The following is a 20,567-nucleotide window of genomic DNA, read 5'->3' on the forward strand; positions in this document are numbered from 1 at the left end:
AATAAAGCACCTGCCATCTCAGGCATTGGGGCAGAGCTAGCATGGTAGCATTAAGGACATTTCTAGGAAAAATCTGAACTGAGTATCTTCATTCCTATTTCTTGGTGATACAGCACAATTCAGAGGTTGTGTGTGTGTGTGTGTGTGTGTGTGTGTGTGTGTGTGTTACTGGGAATCGGACCTGGGGGCATTCTACCTATGAGCTACATTTGAAGCCCTATTTATTTATTTGTTTATTTATTTATTTAGTGGTACTGGGGATTGAACCCAGAATCATTAAAACTCCAAGTTATATCCCAGCCTGATTTTATTTCTTTGAAACAAGGTCTCACCAAATTGCCAAGGCTGGCTTCTAACCTCTGATCCTCTCGTCTCAGCCTCCCAAATACAGGGTTTGCAAGAACAAGCATATGCTACCTTGCCCGACTTTATTTTTGTTTTTGAAACAGGGTCTCCCTACCTTACAGAGTGTCTCACTACTTTTAGGCTGTCCTTGAACCTGAGATCTTCCTGTCTCAGCCTCCCAAATACTGGGATTACAAGTGTGACCGCCACACTCAGAGGTGTACTGCCTCAAGGAGGTCTTCAGTATTTAAACTTCAAAAGAATCTGGGCACAATCCCTGTACTTGGGAGGCTAAGACTGGAGGATCAAAGGTTTAAGGACAGCTTCTGGAGGTAGTGAGACTTTCTGTAAAGTAGGAAGACACTGTTTTCAAAGAAAAATTAGATGGGTGTATCTTAGAGGTAGAATCCCCCCCCCCCTTTATTCCCTAGTGACACACCCAACGTTAAAAGAAGGTAATGCTGGGTGTGGCGGTACACCCTTGTAATCCCAACATTTGGGAGGCTGAGACCGGAGGATCACCCTTCACAGGCAGCTTCAGCTACTACTTAGTGAGGTCCTTTGCAACTCAGTGAGACCCTGTTTCAAAATAAACAATAAAAAATAGGGCTAGGAGTGTAGCTTGTAGGTAGAAAGCCTCTGGACTCCATCTCCAGTATCACCCCCCCCAAAAAAAAAAGGTAAAGAGCTGGTTTGTAACACATGCTTATAATCCCAGTACTTGGGAGATGGGAGGATCACAGGTTCAAAGCCAGCCTTGGTAATTTAGTGAGGGCTTCTGCAACTTAGTGAGACCCCGTTTCAAAATAAAAGGATAAAATAGGGTTGGGAAAGTAGACCAGAGGTAGAATGCCCTGAGTTAAATTCCCCAGGACCCCCTGTCCACCAAGGTAAAGGTTCTAATTAGATCCATTTGGCAGAAATAGAAGTTTCTGTGTATTACAACTTTTTAATATAATTTTAACTTTATATAAAATGGGTTTTTCCCCCATTGTTATTTGTCATACATGTGCCAGAGTAAGTGGCAATAAGATAGGTCAAGAAATGGAATAGAGCCAGGCATATAGTGGCGCATGCTTGTAATCCCAATACTTGAGAGGCTGAGACAGGATCACGGGTTCACAGCCAGACTCAGCAACTTAGTGAGGCCCTCCACAACTTAGACCCTGTTTCAAAATAAAGTATAAAGAACAGGGCTGGAGGTTTAGTTCAGAGGTAAATGCCCCTGGGTTCAATCCTCAGTACTGCCCAAAAAAGAAATAGAATGGAAAATATCAGTATTTTTGTTCTTGAAAAAGATACTTTTTTTGTGGAACTTGCTTTTTTTATATGAACAGAAGTCCTGTGAGTGTATCCTGGTCTTTCCATGTATGTGTAAACTCTTCTCACTCTGGGATCTCAGTCTAGACCTCAGCGCTTCATTGCTGATCAGGTTCACCTCTCATCAGGTTGTCCGTCACCTCATCTGCATGTCTTTGCTTTTGTAGACCAGGTGTGTGCCATGTGGGCTCTCATTCTGTCTGCTAGGACAAATGTGGAGAAGCTTTTATCACACAGATTTTGGATATTTATTGATTGGCACATTTCTTTTATTTTTTCTTGGTGCCTTCATTTAAATTTTCTTCTTAGCTTACTTTTTTTTTTTTTCTAAAGGGGGTCTTTTGGAACTGAGGATTGAACCCATAGCGCTGCACCTGCAGAGCAGGTGCTTTGCCACTGAGCTACATCCCGGCCCCTTCACTTAGATTTACTAATAAATAATTTGAACCAAATCCTCAGCCGACCTTTCTCACTGCTTTATGTATTTACTTACATGTATACTCAGTTGGCACATGATGCTGTGTAAGGTACTTTAAAGGAAACAACCAAGTGTGACTAAAATATGAAAGACAATTCAGATTTACTATGTGTGTGATGTAGAACATGACGTATTTTGAGAGAAAGGTTTCCGTGGAGGATATGGTAGTTAAGGTGGATCTTGAAGCATGGCTAGGATTCTTAGCCAATGAAAATTGAGGTGAGTAGGAAAAGACCCAACAAGGTTTTGCAGGAAAAGCAAAAATGGGGAGTGTGTACATATTTTGAGAGTGTGATGTAAAGGATGGAATTGGAATTAATAACACTGACCTTTTGGTTTCAGAAGTATTTAGGCCTGGCGTGGTGATGCACGCTTGTAATCCCCATGCTTGGGAGGCGGAGACAGGAGGGTCACGCAGGTGACCCTCCTGTCTTAAGAGACCTGGCTTAAGAGACCCTGTCCCCCCCCCCCAAAAAAAAAAAAGTATGAAATAGGTCTGGGAGTGTAGCCTGGAGGTAGAAGGGCTTCCAGGAACCCCCGTATTACCCAAAAAAAAAAAGTATTTAGTGTGGGATAGTACTTGAAACATTAGATTCATTATACTACACCTTGCTTATCTAAGCCTCTGGTCTAGTTGATGTGTTACATGTTTAAATATTTTTATCTTGCTGAATGGGAAGTTACTTTTTTGATACTGAGAATCTTATGGGTATTCCTCTGAGCTACAGCCTTAGCCCTTTTTTTTCCCCTGTGCACCAAGGATTGACCACCTGTGGGGGCTATTCTCTACCTCTGAGTTACACCCTCAGCCCTATTTTACTTTTTGTTTATTTTGTGGTATTGGGGATAAACCCAGAGGCATTTTACTTCTGAGGTACACCCCCAGTCCTATTTTTTTTTTTTATTATTTTGAAACAGTTTCACTAAGTTGCAGAGAGCCTCATTATGTAGCTGAGGCTGGCTGGAACCTTTGATTCTCCTGTCTTAGCCTCCCAAGTACTGGAATTATAAGCATGAGCCACCACATATGGCTACTTTTTATTTTTATTATTTTTTAATATACTTTATTTGGAAACAGGATTTCATTAAGTTGCTGAGAGCCTCACTCAGTAGGCTGAGGCTGGCTTTGAACCTGTGCAATCCTCCTGTCTCAGCCTCCCAAGCACTGGAATTACAAGTGTGCACCATCATGCCTGGCTGGCTGCTATTTATTTTGAAATAGGGCCTCCCTAATTTTCGAAGACTGGCCTCCAATCCTCCAGTCTCAGCTTTCCTAGTACTGGGATTACAAGCATGTTGCCTTCACGCCCTGCTACCCCTAGTCCTTTCTTTTTATTTTTGAAAGAGGGTATCAAGCCAGGCTTGGTGGTGCATGCTTGTAGTCCCCTGCTGTTAGGAGACTGAGACAGGAGGGTCACGCAGGTTCGAAGCCAGCCTCAGCTGGCTTAAGAGACCCTGTTTCCAAATAAAATATAAAATAGTGTGGGAGTGTAACCCAGATGTAGAAACCCAGTGGGTGGTGGACCATGCCTAAAATCCCAGTACTCAGGACCCTGAGACAGAAAGATGGCAGGTTTGAGACCAACCCCAGCAATTTAGACTCTTACCAAACTCGTGAGACCTTGTTTCAAAACAAAAATTTAAAAGAAGGGCTGGGGGTGTAGCTCCAAGGTAAAATGCCCTTAGGAGAAGTAAAGCTCAGGAATAAAATGTCCCTGGGTTCAGTCTGTATCCCCTCACCCCAAAGAGAGAGGATCTTGCTAAATTGCTGAGGCCAGCCTTGAATGTGATTCTGCTGTCTCAGCCTTCCAAATACTAGGATCACAGGTAGTGTCGCCAGGCTGGATGGGGAGTTAGTTACACATGTATATGTGTATGTTATGTATGTATGTTTTCAAATATATAATTTTGTTGATGCAATGTCATCTCACAATGTAGTTCAGAGTGATAGGGACATACATGTACACAGTACTTGGTAAGCGTCCTCTGGCTCCTTCGCCTTGAAAAACAGTCGAGCCAATAGTTATTTGGGATTAAAGCAATTTAGTTGGATTATTATTTAGCTTTAGACCAGTGTTCCTCCGAGTTGTACATACATCCTGTGGATATTTCTACCTGCTTTTTGCTTCCACCAAAAATAGATTCTGCACATAGGGAAACTAGGATTTTGATGATAAATATATTTTTTTCTTTCTTTATTTTTTGCGGGTCTGGGGATGGAACCTAGGGGCATTTGACCTCTGAGATACACCCCCTGCCCTATTTTTTATTCTTTATTTTGAAACCGGGTCTCACTGAGTTGCAGAGGGCCTCACTAAGTAGCTGAGGCTGTCTGCGAACTGCAATCCTCCAGGTCTCAGCCTCCCAAATGCTGGGATTACAAACGTGCGCCACCACGCCCGGCTGGATTTTGATGATATTAATGTTTTAATTTTTATATTTTTGTGCTATTTAATGCAAATTTAAATCTGCAGTAAAGCGTATGTGTGTGTGAACCAGGACCCCCCCCTTTTTTTTTTTTTACCATTGAAGAACCTTAGTATAAATAATTTAATTTTTTAATTTGGGAAAACTAAGGGTAGAAATTTTTTAGAAGTTTTCAGAGGATTTTTCTTTTTCTTTTTTTTTGCGTTAACTGGGGATTGAACACAGGGGCATTCTACCTCCGAGTTAAATCCCCAGCTCAGTGTTCTATTCTTTATTTTCAGACAGTCTTAGTGGAGGCCATACTAAAGAGCTGAGACTGGCCACAAACCTGCAATTCTCCTGTCTCAGCCTCCCAAGTACTGGGATTACAAGCCTATACCACCACACCCAGCTTTTTAATTTTCATTTATTTTTATTTTTTATTTTTATTTTTTATTTTTTTGTGGGTCTGGGGATGGAACCCAGGGGCATTTGACCTCTGATCTATACCTCCTGCCCTATTTTTTTATGCTTTATTTTGAAACAGGGTCTCACTGAGTTTCAGAGGGCCTCACTAAGTAGCTGAGGCTGTCTGTAAACCACGATCCTCGGGTCTCAGCCTCCCGAATGCTGGGATTACAAGCGTGTGCCACAATGCCCGGCTTTTTATTTTTTTAATGTAGCTCAAAATTGAGCATCTTTTATCTGAATTGCTTGGGGATTTAGAGGTTTTTGGAGTTCAGAATACTACATAGACTACCTTTTTTCTTTTTGTGGTATTGGGGATTGAACTCCAGAGGCATTCTACATCTCCAACCCTATTTTATTCTTTGTTTTGAAATGGGGTCTCACTAAGTTGTGGAGGGCCTCACAAATTGCTGAAGCTGGCTGTGAACCTGTGATCCTCCTTTTTCAGCCTCCCAAGTACTGGGATTACAAGCGTGTACCACCATATCCTGGTAGATTTGACCTTTTGAGCATCCATAATCTGAAATCTAAAGTGCTCCAAAATTTCAAATTACCAGAATTAGGGATGCTCATCCTATAGTAGGTAATACACTTATCTCCCCATTCTTTTGTGAAATATGTATTTGTGAGCCCTATGTAGAAGCTACTCTGTAGCTACTATGTAGAAGCCCTCTGGAATCATTGAGAGGTAGTTTAAGAAATTCTTGTAACCTAGGGCATTTCTAAGACAAAAGTTGTTTTTTTTGGTGGGGGGGGGTGTTTTTTCCCCCCTGTGGTACAGGGCATTGAACCCAGGGGCTGTCTACCTGTGGGCTACAATCCCAGACTTATTTTTATACTTACTTTATTTGGAAACAGCGTCTCACTAAGTAGCTGAGTCTGGCTTCAAAAGTGTGCGATCCTTCTGCCTCAGCCTCCCAAGTACTCAGATTACTTGTGTGTGTGCCAGCACAATGGGCTAGAACAAAAGTTTTAATGTTTCAAGTAGATTAAATGTTACAAATGATACATCAGACTTCTTCTATTCTTTGGCTTTTAATTCTAACTTCCTTTTTGTGTTTATTAATACTGATACATTTAAGGACTTGCCAAATGTTATTTTTCCTCTAAGTAAAAGTTACTTTTTTGGCCACTGTTCTTAGAAGATGGAACTTATTATTAAAAGAATCAGATTTTGGTCATTTGTTACTAGTTATCTAGATAATGTAAAATTGACTAGATGAAGCCAGGACTTGCTGTGATGACTTTCACTTGGTTTCGCAGATCACTGAGTTCCAGTGATGCCTCTTCTCTTGGCTGTCTGAGCAGTCCTGGCTGTTTCATGCCAGTTGGTCCTTAGAAGTAATGGTCATAGTCACTTTGTATTGTGGTACTGGGCTTGAACTCGGGAGCATTCTACCTCTGAGCTATACTCCCAACCCTATTTTAATTTTAATTTTCATTTTTATTTTTTGTGGTACTGGGAATGAAACCCAGGAGCTTTCTGCCTCTGGGCTACACTCAAAGATCTATTTTATATTTTATTTGGAAACAGGGTCTCACTAAGTTGTTGAGAGCCTCACTAAATAGCTGAGGCTGGCTTCGAACCTGCGTGATCCTCCTGTCTCAGCCTCCCAAGTACAGGGACTTCAAGTGTGGCACCACAGTGGGCTGGAGCAAAAGTTTTAATGTTTCAAGTAGATTAAATGTTACAAATGAGACATCAGACTTCTTCTATACTTTGGCTTTTAATTCTAACTTCCCTTTTGGGTTTATTCATAGAGATACATTTAAGGACCTGTCAAATGTTAATTTTCCTCTAAAAGTTACTTTTTTGTTAAGTCTCTTTGCTCATATAAATGTGTCTAGTGTATCAGATTCTTCAAATGTAACATCTAGGTCAGATAACTAAAAAAAGGGAACTACTTTGGAAATTTATTCTGATATTCTCTTTGCATTGGTAACATTGTGGTTTTCATCATGATCTTATATTGGGAAGGTGTGTGTGTGTGTGTGTGTGTGTGTGTGTGTGTGTTACTGGGGATTGAGCCTCCCACAGGTGTTTCTACCTTTGAACTACAGCCCTAGTCCTTTTTTAGTTGTTGTTGTTGTTGTGGGTCTGGGGATGGAACCCAGGGGCATTCGACCTCTGAGCTACACCCCCTGCCTTATTGTTTATTCTTTATTTTGAACAGGGTCTCACTAAGTTGCAGAGGGCTTCACTAAGTAGTAGCTGAGGCTGTCCATGAACCGCGATCCTCCAGTCTCAGCCTTCCAAATGCTGGGATTACAAGCATGTATCACCACACCTAGCTTTTATTTATTTATTTATTTTTTTATTTTGAAAAACAAGTCATGTGTGGTGGCACACACTTGTAATCTCAGTGCTTGGGAGGCTGAGACAGGAGGATTGCACAGGTTTGAAGCCAGCCTCAGCTACTTAGTGAGGCTCTCAGCTACTTAGTAGGACCTTGTTTCCAAATAAAATATAAAATAGATCTGGGAGTGTAGCCCAGAGGTACAAGGCCCCTGGGTTCCATCCCCAGTAAGCCCCCCCCCCCCCACACACACACACAAGTTCTCCTTGAGTTGCTGAGGCTAGCCTCCTGTGCCAGCCTCCCAAGTACTGGGATTACAGGCATGGACCACCTGGCTACCTTTTTTTTTTGGGGGGGGGGTTGTACTTGGGATTTAACTTAGAGGTATTCTACCTTAGGTACATCTCAGCCCAACTTTTAATTTTTATCTTTATTTTGAAACAGTTTTGCTAGGTTGCTGAGTCTTACTAAATTGCTGGGGCTGTCCTCCCCTCTCAGCCTCTCAAGTATTGGGATTGCAGGTGTACTATGCCCAGCCTCCCTCCCTCCTTTTTAATATGTCTTTTGTGGGGTAGTGGGCTTTTGTAGTTATGCATTAGTGATGTTTTAGTGTGAATACTAAATGAAAACATTTTTCCCTCCAGGAAAGTCATCAGAGGAAAAAAAGGAAATCAGAAGCTATAGGAACGAGTGACCAGATTGACCTGTTGGCTCTTGGTACAGCAGTTGGTAGCATTTTGTTGTACAGTACAGTAAAAGGAGAATTGCATAGTAAACTAATAGTAAGTATACTTATATATGTTTTATAAGAAATGTGACTGGGAAACTGGTTATTAGAGACTGTTAGAAACACTTGAAGATAGTGTGATGACAGCCGAGTATTGATGACAATTCAACTGTAAAGAAGAATGAAGTCATGTCATTTGCAGGAAAATGGCTTGTACTGGAGATCATGGAAAATGAAATAAGCCAGACACAGAAAAACAAGTGTTTTCTCTCATTTCTGGAATCGAAGGGGGGAAAAAAAATATCTGAAAGTAGTAGAGGGAATCCCGGGGAAGGGGCAGGGGACCCAGACTGGTGGAGGAGGAAAGAGAGGAAGCTGGTGAGTGTGGTGTTATAGTCCAGCTCCTCAGGAAACTGGGGCAGGAGGACCTCAAGGTTAAGGCCAACCTGGGCAATTCAGGGAGACCCAGTCTCAAAATAAAAGCATAGGGGATGTAGCTCAGTGGTAGAGTGCCCCTGGCTTCAGTCCCCAGAAGGGAGAGATGTGCCCCTTGGTTCAATCTCCAGTATCAGGAGGGGTCTGGCCTTCTGGAAGTTGACTCCTACTACTTACACAATCTTGGGCAAATAATTAAACACCTTATCTCTTAAGTGGTTATTATACAACCTCCCTTACATGGTAAGGACTTGGGCATGATAGTACATTGAAAATTCCTGGCATGTCATTGGTATTTACTGAATGACTTAAGTCAGTGAATATGTGGACTCTGCCAGATTACTTTCCAGAAGAACATACTAGTTTTCACTGCCTCTAGCAGTGTATTATTGTGCCATTTTTACTATAATCTCACCAGCATGGGCAGTATAATGCTAAACAAATTCCTAGATGAACAGACTAAAAATGCTACTTTGTACTTTATTTTTTTTGCGTACTGGGGTTGGAACCCAGGGGCATTCTACCTCCAAGCTACACCCCCAGCCCTATTTTTTATTCTTTATTTTTTGAAACAGGGTCTCACTGAGTTGCAAAGGGCCTCACCAAGTAGCTGAGGCTATCCGCAAATCATGATCCTCCTATCTCAGCCTCTCAAATGCTGGGATTACAAACGTGTGCCACCACGCCTGGCTACTTTGCACTTTAAATGGAATGTTTTGATATATTTGATATATCATGGTTCCTGGCCAGCCTCAGCTACTTAAGCCCTCTGCAACTTAGTTAGAACTTGTTTCAAAATAAAAGAATAAAAAATAGGGCTGAAGGTATAGCTAAGAGGTAGAATGCCCCTGGGTTCAATCCCCATTATCATAAAAGAAAATTAGGCTGGAGGTATAGCCTGGAGATAGAGTGCCTCTAGGTTCAATTCCAAGCACCATAAAAATTTTTTTTCTCTTAAAATAGGAGTAATTTATTTGGAAATATACTACTGATGTAGAATTTTGCATAAATAATAATTATGATTTTGAGCACTTCTTTAATTCTTAGCTTAGATGGTGCTTCATTTATAGAATTCAGCTAGAATGAATGAAAATAACAATTGCTTACAATGTAGGTAACTTAGCACCTTATTCTGCTAAGTGAGCTTGTCCTTGAATGCTTGTGAGACAACAATAGTATTTAATGTGAAAACAATTTCTTTTTCTTTTTTGGTTTTGGGTATTGAATCCAAGGGTATTCTACTTTTGAACTACACTCCTCAGCCCACTTTATTTTGATTCAGGATCTCACTAGAGGGCTGAGGTTTGCCTTGAACAGATGATTCTCCTGTCTTAGCCGCTATCTGTGTTTAAAGTACTGTTTGTATAGTAGTATTTATCTAAAGAAATAGTGATTTCTTTATTGAGAGATTTTGTGTGTGTGTGTGTGTGTGTGTGTGTGTGTGTGTGTGTGTGTGTGTGTGTGTTGGTTACTAAGGATTTACACCCAGAGAGGCATTTTACTTTGGATCTACACCCATAGCTCTATTTAATTAATTAATTAATTAATTTATTTATTTATTTATGGTACTGGGGTTCCTGGAAACCCTTCTACCTCTGGGCTATACTCCGAGACCTATTTTTATACTTTTTAATTTGTAAACAGGGCCTCTTAAGCCAGCAAGGCTGGCTTCGAACCTGTGCGATCCTCCTGTCTCCACCTCCAAGCGTGGGGATTATGTGCATGCGCCACTGCACCTGGCTTATTTTTTATTTTGAAACAGTGTCCCACTAGGTTGCTGAGAGTTTCACTGAGTTGTTAAGGCTGTTTTTGAACCTGTGGTCCTACTTTCTAAACCTCCCAAGTATTGGAATTACAGGTGTGTACCACCACACCTGGTTAGTTTGGTACTTATATTTTTTGTGCTAGGGTTTGAACCTAAAGGCATTCTACCTCCAAACTCCACCCCCAGTCCAGTTTTATAGGTTGCTGAGAGCCTCACTAAGCTGTGAAGGTGGACTTAGGACCTGTAGTCCTCCTATTTCAGCCTCCCAAGTACTGAGATTACAGATGTGTGCCAGCATGCCTGTTTAATTTGGTACTTTTTTTTTGCAGTACTGGGGATGGAACCCAGGGGCATTCTACCTCTGAGCAACACTCTCAGCCCTATTTTTTATTTTGTATTCTTTATTTTGAAACAGGGTCTCACTGAGTTGCAAAGTGCTCCACTAAGTAGCTGAGGCTGGCTTTAAACCTGCACAATCTTCCTGTCTCAGCCTCCCAAATGCTGGGATTACAAGTGTGCGTTACCATGCCCGGCTAATTTGGTGCTTTTCTGGGGGGGGGAGTGGTACTGGGGGTGGAACCCAGGGGCTTTCTACCTCCAGGCTGTACTCCCAGACCTGTTTTGTATTTTATTTGGAAACAGGGTCTCACCAAGTTGCTGAGAGCCTCACCAAGTAGCTGACACTGGCTTTGAACCTGTGCGATCCTCCTGTCTCAGCCTCCCAAGCTCGGGGATTACAAGCGTGAGCCACCACGCCCGGCTAATTTGGTACTTTTTTTATGAATGATTTTCAAGGATTTTTTTTAGCTAAATGTTTACTTTAAAAGTTAATTTATGAATTCTACTATTTGACCTTACTCTATTTTCCCACTGTTTATATTTTGTTTATATTTGATCATGTTTAGAGGTGGCATTTTGTCAAAAGCAAATGTATTTGTTTAGAATTAATATTTAAGATTAGTAATTTTTGACATAGGATATGGAAGTAGGTTTTTAATACAGAGGAGGGAAAGTTAACCTTCTGGGGAAGTTCTAGCTGGTTTATCTTATTTTTGATATTGGAAAACTAAAATGAATAGATGTAGGTTAAGGCTTAACATTTTGGTTAACTAGTTATGACTCTAGGATTCATATTAGTATATGAGACAAGTTTTGGTTTTTCTTGAATCTCCTTTTCATCTGCAGAGTGGCGGACATGACAACAGAGTGAATTGCATACAGTGGCATCGAGACAGCGGCTGCCTGTACAGCTGTTCAGATGATAAGCACATCGTAGAGTGGAACACGCAGACGTGCAGAGTGAAATGGTGAGTAACCAGGCCGGGCGCGAAGGCTCCCTTACTGTTGGAAATGTGCTGAGTTTGACACGGAGGGGATGTGCACATTCAGAGGATTGCTTTCAAAGAATGTTTAATCAGGCAACACATAAGATTTTAATTCATAAAAGTTAATAATTGCATGAGAGATGTCAAACAGCAGGGTGTGATGGCGGTTGGCTTGTCAGGTGAATAGGCAGGGTTGGCAGGCCTGGTGGAGGAGAGGGGTTTCAGTTGTACTTCTGTGTCAGGATTTGGATAGGGGAGGGCAGGAGAATCTTGTCAAGAGATGGGAGAGGCAGGTGGGTAGATGACAGACAGGGCAAAGGCCAGGAGGAAGAAAGTGAAATATTTACTTGGTACTGAGTGATTTAGGGGAGGAGCATACTAGCAGATAATGCGTGGTAGAGACAGAAATATCCTCCAGTTCATATGTTAAAGGCAGAAGAGGGAAGTGGTTTGGGGTTTTCAGACAGGTTGAATCTGAAATCATGTGAAAGTGCTAGTGGGACAGGGAGGTTGACAGAGACTTGGATTTAAAGTGGGGGCTTAGAGGGTTAGTATTTGTGTGCCATTTACCTGCAGCAGTTGTTTACGTACTGGTCATCTGCGAGAAGCTTTTGTGGGATTCTGATCCAGTGGGTCTGGGGGAGAGTTCACACAGTTGGGTCCTTCATGTGAGCAGCAAGCTGGAGGCACTGCTTGACCACAGTAGACATGTTACTGTATTTAATCATAACCCTGTTCCACAGTTGAGAAATAGATCGAATAAGAACCCATTATCTTTCCCATTAAACTATGCTGTCTCATAAAATAAAATGATTGTAAGCAGGGTGTGGTGGCGCATGCTTGTAATCCCAGTACTTGAGTACCTGAGACAGGAGGATCGCAGTTTGCAGACAGCCTCAGCTACTTAGTCACAGCTACTTAGGCCCTTCCACAGCTTAGTGAGACCCTGTTTCAAAAAAGAAGAAGAAAAAATATGGCTGAGGGTATAGCTTGGAGGTAGAATGCCACTGGGTTTAGTCCCCAGCTCCACCAGAATAAACAAACAAACAAACAAAAACAAATAAATAAAAATTTTACTTCTGGCTTTCTCCTTAGCGTCTTATATTGACGCTCCTCCCATTTGGCTTAATACCTACTAATTTCCTACTATGGATGATGAGGACTTAACTCTCACATTCTCCTTTGCCCCTCCCTTTCCCCCATTATAGGTGTATCATGGTTTTGGTTTAATAGTATTTATTTACATTATGATTACTTACTGTTATAGCTGAAGTTTTTTTGTTTTCAGTTTTATTTTCTTTTTGGTGCAACATTTTGCTTTTCTTGGGGTTTATTGCCATATTCATTTGCTTAGATTTACATGTACTTGCCATTGGTTTGCTCTCTTATAGTAGTATAAAGTCATTTTTATTTTTTATTATTATTTTTTTCTTTTGTGGTACTGGAGATAGAACCCAGGGGCATTCTACCTCTGAGCTTTATTCCCAGCCATATTTTTTATTTATTTTGAAACAGGGTCTCACTAAGTTACAGAGGTCCTCACAAAGTTACTGAGGCTGGCCTTGAACCTGCAATTCTCTTGTCTCAGCCTCTCCCAAGTACTAGGATTATAACAAGCGTGTGCCTCTGTGCTTGGCTGTAAAGTTATTTTTAGACACATCTGTTAGTCAGTTTTAATTTCTTGTAAGATAACTTCATATATATGTGGCATACATGCACACATACACACACCCAACTCCTTTAAAAACTTAAGTTGAATGTTCTGTAAAACTGTGTAGGTTTTTATAGGATGATGGGATATAACAGGTTAATGTAACTTGTGCACATGATCTGATTTAGCAGGTCTAGTAGGTGGTTGGGCCTTGGGAGTCTAATCTGAGGAGTTCTTGGTGATATAGGAGGATTACACTGAATTGCAATGCTCTTGAAGTAGAGTGGGGTGGAGGGCTGTAGTGAGGCCCTTTGCAACACAGTGAGACTCTTTGAAAATAAAGAATAAAAAATAGGGCTAGGGGTAGCTTGTATGCTCTGATGTAGAATGTTCCTGGGTTCCATCCCCAGTACCATTAAAAAAATAATAGGATTGGATGTGACAACTCAGGTAGAACATCCTGGGGTTCAATCCCCAGTACCATTAAAATAAAGTACCAACTTGGTGAGTATATGTTGAATGAGGAATCTAAGTAAGACTTGAAGATACTGGAATTGATGAGAAGTTGGCAGAAACTTTTAGAAGCCAGTGAAGGTAGAAGAAAAGTTCTTCCATACGTTATTGATATATCTTTCCTTGCTTTAGTGAGTTCTAGTGTTTATATTTACCAACAATTCGTGTTTGTGCTGTGCATTGACTGCTAATATCCTTTGTTTTCATTTTGAGTTTTTTTTTGTGTGTGTGTCACTGGAGATTGAATCCAGAGGCTTTCTACCTCCGAGATACACTTCCAGCCCTATTTTTTTCTCTTTTTTTGCAGTACCCAGGTTGGAACTCAGGGGCATTCTAGCTCTGAGCAACACTCCCAGCTCTGTTTCTTATTCTTTATTTTGAAATAGGGTCTCACTGAGTTGCAGAGGGCCTCACTATAAGTAGTTGAGGCTTATCCTTGAACCGCCATCTCCCTGTCTCAGCCTCCCAAATGCTGGGATTTCAAGTGTGCACCACCACACCCAGCCTTATTTTATTCTTATTTTGAAACAGGGTCTCACTATTTTTCGACTGTCTTCAAAGCTGTAATCCTCCTGTCTCATCCTCCCAAGTATTAGGATTAGGCATGTGCCATCATACTCAGATGAGTTTTTCTTCTTTTTTTCTTTTTCTTTTTGCAGTACTGGGGATGGAACCCAGGGACATTGTACTTCCAAGCTACACCTCCAGCTCTATTTTTTAGTCCTTTATTTTTGAAACAGGGTCTCACTGGGTTGCAAAGGGCCTCTTTAAGTAACTGAGGCTGTCCGCAAACCGCGATCCTCAAATCTCAGCCTCCCAAATGCTGGGATTACAAGCATGTGCCACCACACCAAGCGTCTTTATCTTTTTGATAGAGGAGCTTTGTGTTCTAAATATTAATTCTTTGTCTATAAATATGTATGTTTTTGTGATGCTGGGAATTGAGCCCAAGGCCATTCTTCATTTAAGCTATATCCTCAGCCCTGTTTTTATTTATTTATTTATTTTTACTTAGCTTGAAACAGGTATCATTAGGTTTCTGAATGTCTTACTACTTACTGAGGCTGTCCTTGAACCTGTGACCCTTTTGTCTCAGCCTCCCAAGTACTGGGATTACGGGGGTATGCCACTATGCCCAGCAAGATCAGTATATTCAATATCAGTGAACTATGTGGCTCCTAGTTGTCTCTAACAGCATTAATATGTGCATCAAACTGCAAATATTTGTGCTTATAATTATATTTGGACTATTAGAAAGGAATAATCTATACCTAATTTATCTCATTCAGTCGATAGGAATTCATCTATGCATATTTGGGATAGAAGTAACTTTTGGGGCATTTGGAGGTGGAGACAGGAGGACACAGACAGCAGACAGCCTCAGCTATTTAGTGAGGCCCTTTGCAACTCAGTGAGACCTTGTTCCAAAATAAAGAATAAAAAATAGGTCTGGGGGTGTAGCTCGAAGGTAGGAATGTCCCTGGGTTTCATCCCCAGTACCATCAAGGAAAAAAAAAAAGAAATTTTTGGACTGTAGCCTGAGAAGTCATTTGTGTTGCTAACTAAGGGAATTAAAAGTTTATCCTTCTAGATAAAGCACGAACTGTGGTGGGGGTAGGATGGTCTTGCGGAGGTCTAGTCTGTTTGCTAGTTGATTGGGCATTAGCAAAGTGTTACTGGAAACACAGCTCCCTATTTAACAATCTTATGATTCTTTTCTGTGCCTGCCCAGGGGAGAGCATGCCATTTTAAGAGAGCCCCACCATGGAGGCTTTACCATAGTGGTGTGTGTAGGGTTATTCGTCTACTACAAGATTTTAGGGAATGTAGTTGCCATGGGATCATGGGACATTTCTGTTGCCTGTTTTGTTTTTTGTTATGTTTTCCTCTGAGTAAAATTGTGCCTCGTTCATTGAGTTTTTTTTTTTGCTTCTCTCACATTACAGCAAATGGAAAGGTGACAATAGCAGTGTCACTTCCCTGTGTATCTGCCCAGATGGAAAGATGTTGCTTTCAGCTGGTCGAACAATCAAACTGTGGGTTTTGGAGACCAAAGAAGTCTACAGAGTGAGTGTATTAAATTGTTTGTTAGCATAACAGTTGTGCAGAGTAAGTATGGGGAAGGAAGTTTGAACCATAGAATATTGTTTTAAGTGCACAGGTCCTTTACTGGGCTGGTGCTACATGCCTATAATCCTAGCACTCTGAAGGCTGAGGCTGGAGAATTGCTTGAGCCTAAGAGTTTGAGGCCAGCTTGGGCAGTATAGTGAGATCCCATCTCAAATAAAAAACAAAAGCCCCCCTATAACCCGTACATATTTGATTTTGGGTATATCATATAATACAATAGACAAAAATTAGCCTCCATATCTCACTCATTGACATTAAACAGGTTAGACATGTCTACATACAATGGAAAAATAAATGGAATCTGAATTAAAAACTTCTACTATGCAAAGATTATGTCTATTGTGTTTTTAGTTTAGAACCAGCATTTGGTCTATTTATGTTTTAACTGGAGATTTGAAATACTAGGAGAGGAAAGTGAGCTTAGGAGTTACTGAATTTTTGGTGCTGTGATGATGCCTTAGATTGTGGTTTCAGCTCCCTGAGAGTAAAATGAGGACCTACAATTCCTTGGCTGTGTCTGAGCACCCCTTTAAAAATGGATAGAATTAGGGATAGGGATGTAGAGTGCTTCCCTATCATACATGAAGCTCTGAGTAAAGTTTTGTCCTGCACTGCAAAAAAAAAAAAAAAAAAAAAAGTAAATAATGGATAGAATTAACTGAATCTGAAGTTTATAAATGGAAGACATAAAGATTGTGGGTGAGTCTTGGGAGTTAAAAGGACCATTTTAATTTTCAGGTTTTTAAAGAAAGGAGAACATTGGCTGGGTGTGATGGCTCATGCTTGTAATCCCAGCATTTGGGAGGCTGAGACAGGAGGATCGTGGTTCTCTGACAGCCTCAGCTACTTAGTGAGGCCCTCTGCAACTTAGTGAGACCCTGTTTCAAAATAAAGAGTAAAAAATAGGTCTGGGGGTGTAGCTCAGAGGTAGAATGCCTCTGGGTTCCATCTTTAGCACCACACACACAAAAAAAGGAGATCATGGCACAAGTTTTACTTGCTTACAGTTTGTTACTTCATTATAGAGCTCTGCTGTCAGAGATGTATCACATAGCTTATTTATGATAACATATGGACTCTTACATTTCTATGCTTCTTTGAATCCATCCTCCCCTAAATAAGATTTAACTTTCTCTAGCAATTTACAGGCCATGCGACGCCAGTTACATCACTTATGTTCACTTCTATCAGACCTCCTAATGAGAGCCAGCCCTTTGATGGAATTACAGGTCTTTATTTCTTATCTGGAGCAGTACATGACCGGTTACTTAATGTCTGGTAGGTGGTTCTTATAGTATTTGAGAAGTAGCTTTTCCTTATTTGTCACATTTTATATGGTTAGTCAAAATAATGAAGCCGGGTGTGGTGCTCACTTGTAATCCCAGGACTTGGGAGGCCGAGACAGGAGGATCACAGGTTGGTGGGCAGCCTCAGCTACTTAGTGAGGTGCTCCACAAATGCTGGGCTTGGTGGCTTATGCTTGTAATCCCAGCATTCCATTTTGGAGGCTGGAGGATCACGGTTTGCATACAGCCTCAGCTACTTAGGCCCACTGCAACTTAGAGATCCTGTTTCAAAATAAAGAATAAAAAATAGGTCAGGGGGTGTAGCTTGGAGGTCGAATGCCCCTGGGTTTCATCCCCAGACCTGCACACACACACAAAAATTGGGCTGGCGGGGGGGGGGGAGAATGAATGAGACCTGCTTTTTTTTTTTTCTTTTTTCTTTGTTGTATTTAATGTTGGAATTACATTGACTTATACTAAAGATTTGAACTGGCCTTTAAAACACATCTTTTTTTAAGCTAGGTGGCCTCAGCTACTTAGCAAGGCCCTTTACAACACAGTGAGACCCTGTTTCAAAAATGAAAAGACTGAAAAATAGGGCTGGGGATGTAGCTTGGAGGTAGAATGCCCCTGGGTTCCATCCACAGTACCACACACACACAAAAAAAAAAAGAAAAATAAGGATTCAACCTGGGCATGGTGGCACACGCCTGTAATCTCAGTAATTGGGAGGCTGAGACAGGAGGATCACAGGTTCACAGCTAGCCTTAGCTACTTGTGAGGCCCTCCGTAACTTAGTGAGACCTTGATTCAGAATAAAAAAGTAGGGCTGGGGCTATAGCTCAAAGTTAGAATGCTCCTGGGTTTAATCCTCATTACCGCCAAATAAAAACACAAAACCACAAAACCAGTTTTGAGAATAATTCCAGAGCATAGAGCCTCCTTTCTGCTTGTCTAGAGATTCAGTGGACTGAATATTTTTGTGACTGGGCATTTTAACAATACCTCTAGATTGGTTTTTCTTTTTCTTTTTTTCCTGCGGTACTAGAGATGGAACCCAGGGGCATTCAACCTGCAAGCTACATCCCCAGGCCTATTTTTTTAGTCTTTTAATTTTTTGAAGCAGGGTCTCACTGAGTTGTGAAAGACTTCGCTTAGTGGCTGAGGCTGTTCCTGAATTGCGATCCTCCAGTCTCAGCCTCCTGCATGCTGGGATTACAAGCATGTACCACCACATCCAGCTAGGTTTGTTTTAAGAAAAACTTCATTTTGTTGAAATAGATGGCGCCACTGGGTTAATGCAGTAATGGCTATTTGCTGATAGTTTATGGAGGACATAAATTCCCTGACTATTTCTGAGAATTCCCAGTAGCCCTTTTTTGCAGTACGTGTGTTACTAATTCCCTCTGAAGTTAATTTTCTGTGGGGGAGGGACATTCATTGGTGGTCCCAGGGGGAGTCTGCCTCTGAGGCATACACCTAACCCTTTTTAAAATTCTGAAACAGGGTCTTCCTAATTTGCTAAGGCTGGCGTCTAACGTGTGATCCTACTGTCATACCCTTCCAAGTATAGAGGTTACAGGTTTGCTACTATACCTGGCTTGATGGTCTTTTTTTTTTTTTTTTTTTTTTTGGTGGTGGTTGTAGTGGAATTGAACCCAGGGGCGTTTTACGTCTGAGGCACACCCATAGCCCTTTTTATTTTTTGTTTTGAAACAAGGTCTCACTAGGTTGCTGAGGAGTCCCCCTGGCTCCCGTACTAGAGATTGAATACAGGAGCATTCTACCTTCAAGCTACACCCCCAGCCCTAATTTTTATTTATTTTGAGTCTCACTAATTTGCTGATTCTCTGCGATCATCCTGTCTCAGCCTGCCAAGTACTGAGATTACATTCATTCATCACCACACCTGCAGGGTACTGAGAATCTTGATACTGAGAATCTTGATACTGAGATTATTTTTATACCTGCCATCTTCCTGTCTCAGCCTCCTAGGTACTGAGATTACAGGTATGTGCCAGCACACCTGGCATTTAATGTCATTTATTTTGTGTAGTATTGAAGATTGAACTCGGGGGCATTTTACCTCCAAGATATACCCCTAGCCCTATTTTATTTTTATTTTGAAACAGGGTCTCACTAGGTTAATGAAAGTCTCATCTCATTTGCTGAGGCCATCCTTGAACCTGGGCTCCTCCTGTCTCAGCTTCCCCAAGTACTGGGGTTACAGGTGTGTGCCAACAGGCCAAAGTTATTAACATAATCAGTGGAATTAACATGAATCAGTGGAAGAGGATAGAGAATGTTATTTAAAAAAAATCTGTCATGAATATATTAGTGCCTTTTTTCCCCCAAGCAAATGTTAATAAGGTCATATGAATGCTTCCTTATTTTGATCTTTCATTACTGTAGTTGGCTTTCAAAGACATAAAAGCTATTGAGACTCAAATGCTATGATTTTCCCTTTGGATAAATCTGTCCTCTTATCTAATGGGTGGCTTTGTTATCTAGGCAGGTCCGGTCAGAAAACAAAGAAAAGAATGCAGTGATGTCTTTTACAGTCACTGATGAACCTGTCTATATTGACTTGACCTTGTCAGAAAACAAAGAAGAGGTAAGTAGCTTGATTTTTGAGAGTTGGTTTTGGATTCTGTAAACCTCAGTTTTAAAATCAAAGCACTGAGCTGATTGTGGTGGCACAAACCTCTAATCCCAGCACCTGGGAGGTTGAAGCAGGAGGATCGCAGGTTCAGGACCAGCCTCAACAATTTAGCAAGACCATGTTTCATGTATGCTTGTAATCCCAGCACATGGGAGACCAAGACAGGAGGATTGCAGGGTTGAGGCTCACCTTAGAAACTTAAACTCTGTTTAAAAATTAAATTGAAAAGGCTGGGGGTGGATCTCAAAAGGCAGAATGCACCTTGGTTCACTCCTTAGCAATCTTTCATCCAAAAAAATGTTAAGGTGTGGGTATGAGCGTAAAATGTAGCCAGAATCTTTTTAGACTATAGAAACATTGTGATGTGCTCTAAGAGAGGGGGAAAGATGGTATACAAAGGAAGCACATTTTAAAGTTCATTATAGAAAATAACAAGTTGCCAATAATGGGAGTGTATGTATATGTACATATGTATGTACATATGTGATTGTTATCAAATGTATTTTTTGGGTTATAAAAATCTTGTAGGTCCAAAGGTTTAATTTGTTCTAAGAGTGACACTCTACTGGGCATGGTGACATACACCTGTAATCCAAGCATGGAGGTAGGGAGCTTGAGACAGGAGGATTGCAAGTTCCAGGCTAGCCTACGCAACTTAGTGAGACCCTATTTCAAAATAAAATGAAGTTGAGTATGGTACGAAGCTCATGCTTATAATCCCAATACCTGGGAACCTGAGACAGGACCATCACAGGTTCA

At 41.1% G+C, this 20,567-nt stretch overlaps 1 protein-coding gene across 1 annotated transcript in view; it reads left to right on the forward strand.

Annotated features, from left to right (window-relative positions):
* WDR43 (WD repeat domain 43) overlaps window positions 1-20,567 on the forward strand; it is a gene marked incomplete at both ends in the record, with an annotated part of 50,228 nt that overhangs the window by 5,238 nt on the left and 24,423 nt on the right. Inside the window, 5 exons of the mRNA XM_080712019.1 lie at window positions 7,959-8,096; window positions 11,427-11,548; window positions 15,677-15,797; window positions 16,999-17,138; window positions 19,658-19,760. Coding sequence (XP_080568145.1) covers window positions 7,959-8,096; window positions 11,427-11,548; window positions 15,677-15,797; window positions 16,999-17,138; window positions 19,658-19,760 — 624 coding nt within the window. The remainder of the gene's footprint in view (window positions 1-7,958; window positions 8,097-11,426; window positions 11,549-15,676; window positions 15,798-16,998; window positions 17,139-19,657; window positions 19,761-20,567) is intronic.

Source organism: Muscardinus avellanarius, assembly GCF_963383645.1.
Source record: "Muscardinus avellanarius genome assembly, chromosome: 15".
Classification (NCBI taxonomy): Eukaryota; Metazoa; Chordata; class Mammalia; order Rodentia; family Gliridae; genus Muscardinus; species Muscardinus avellanarius.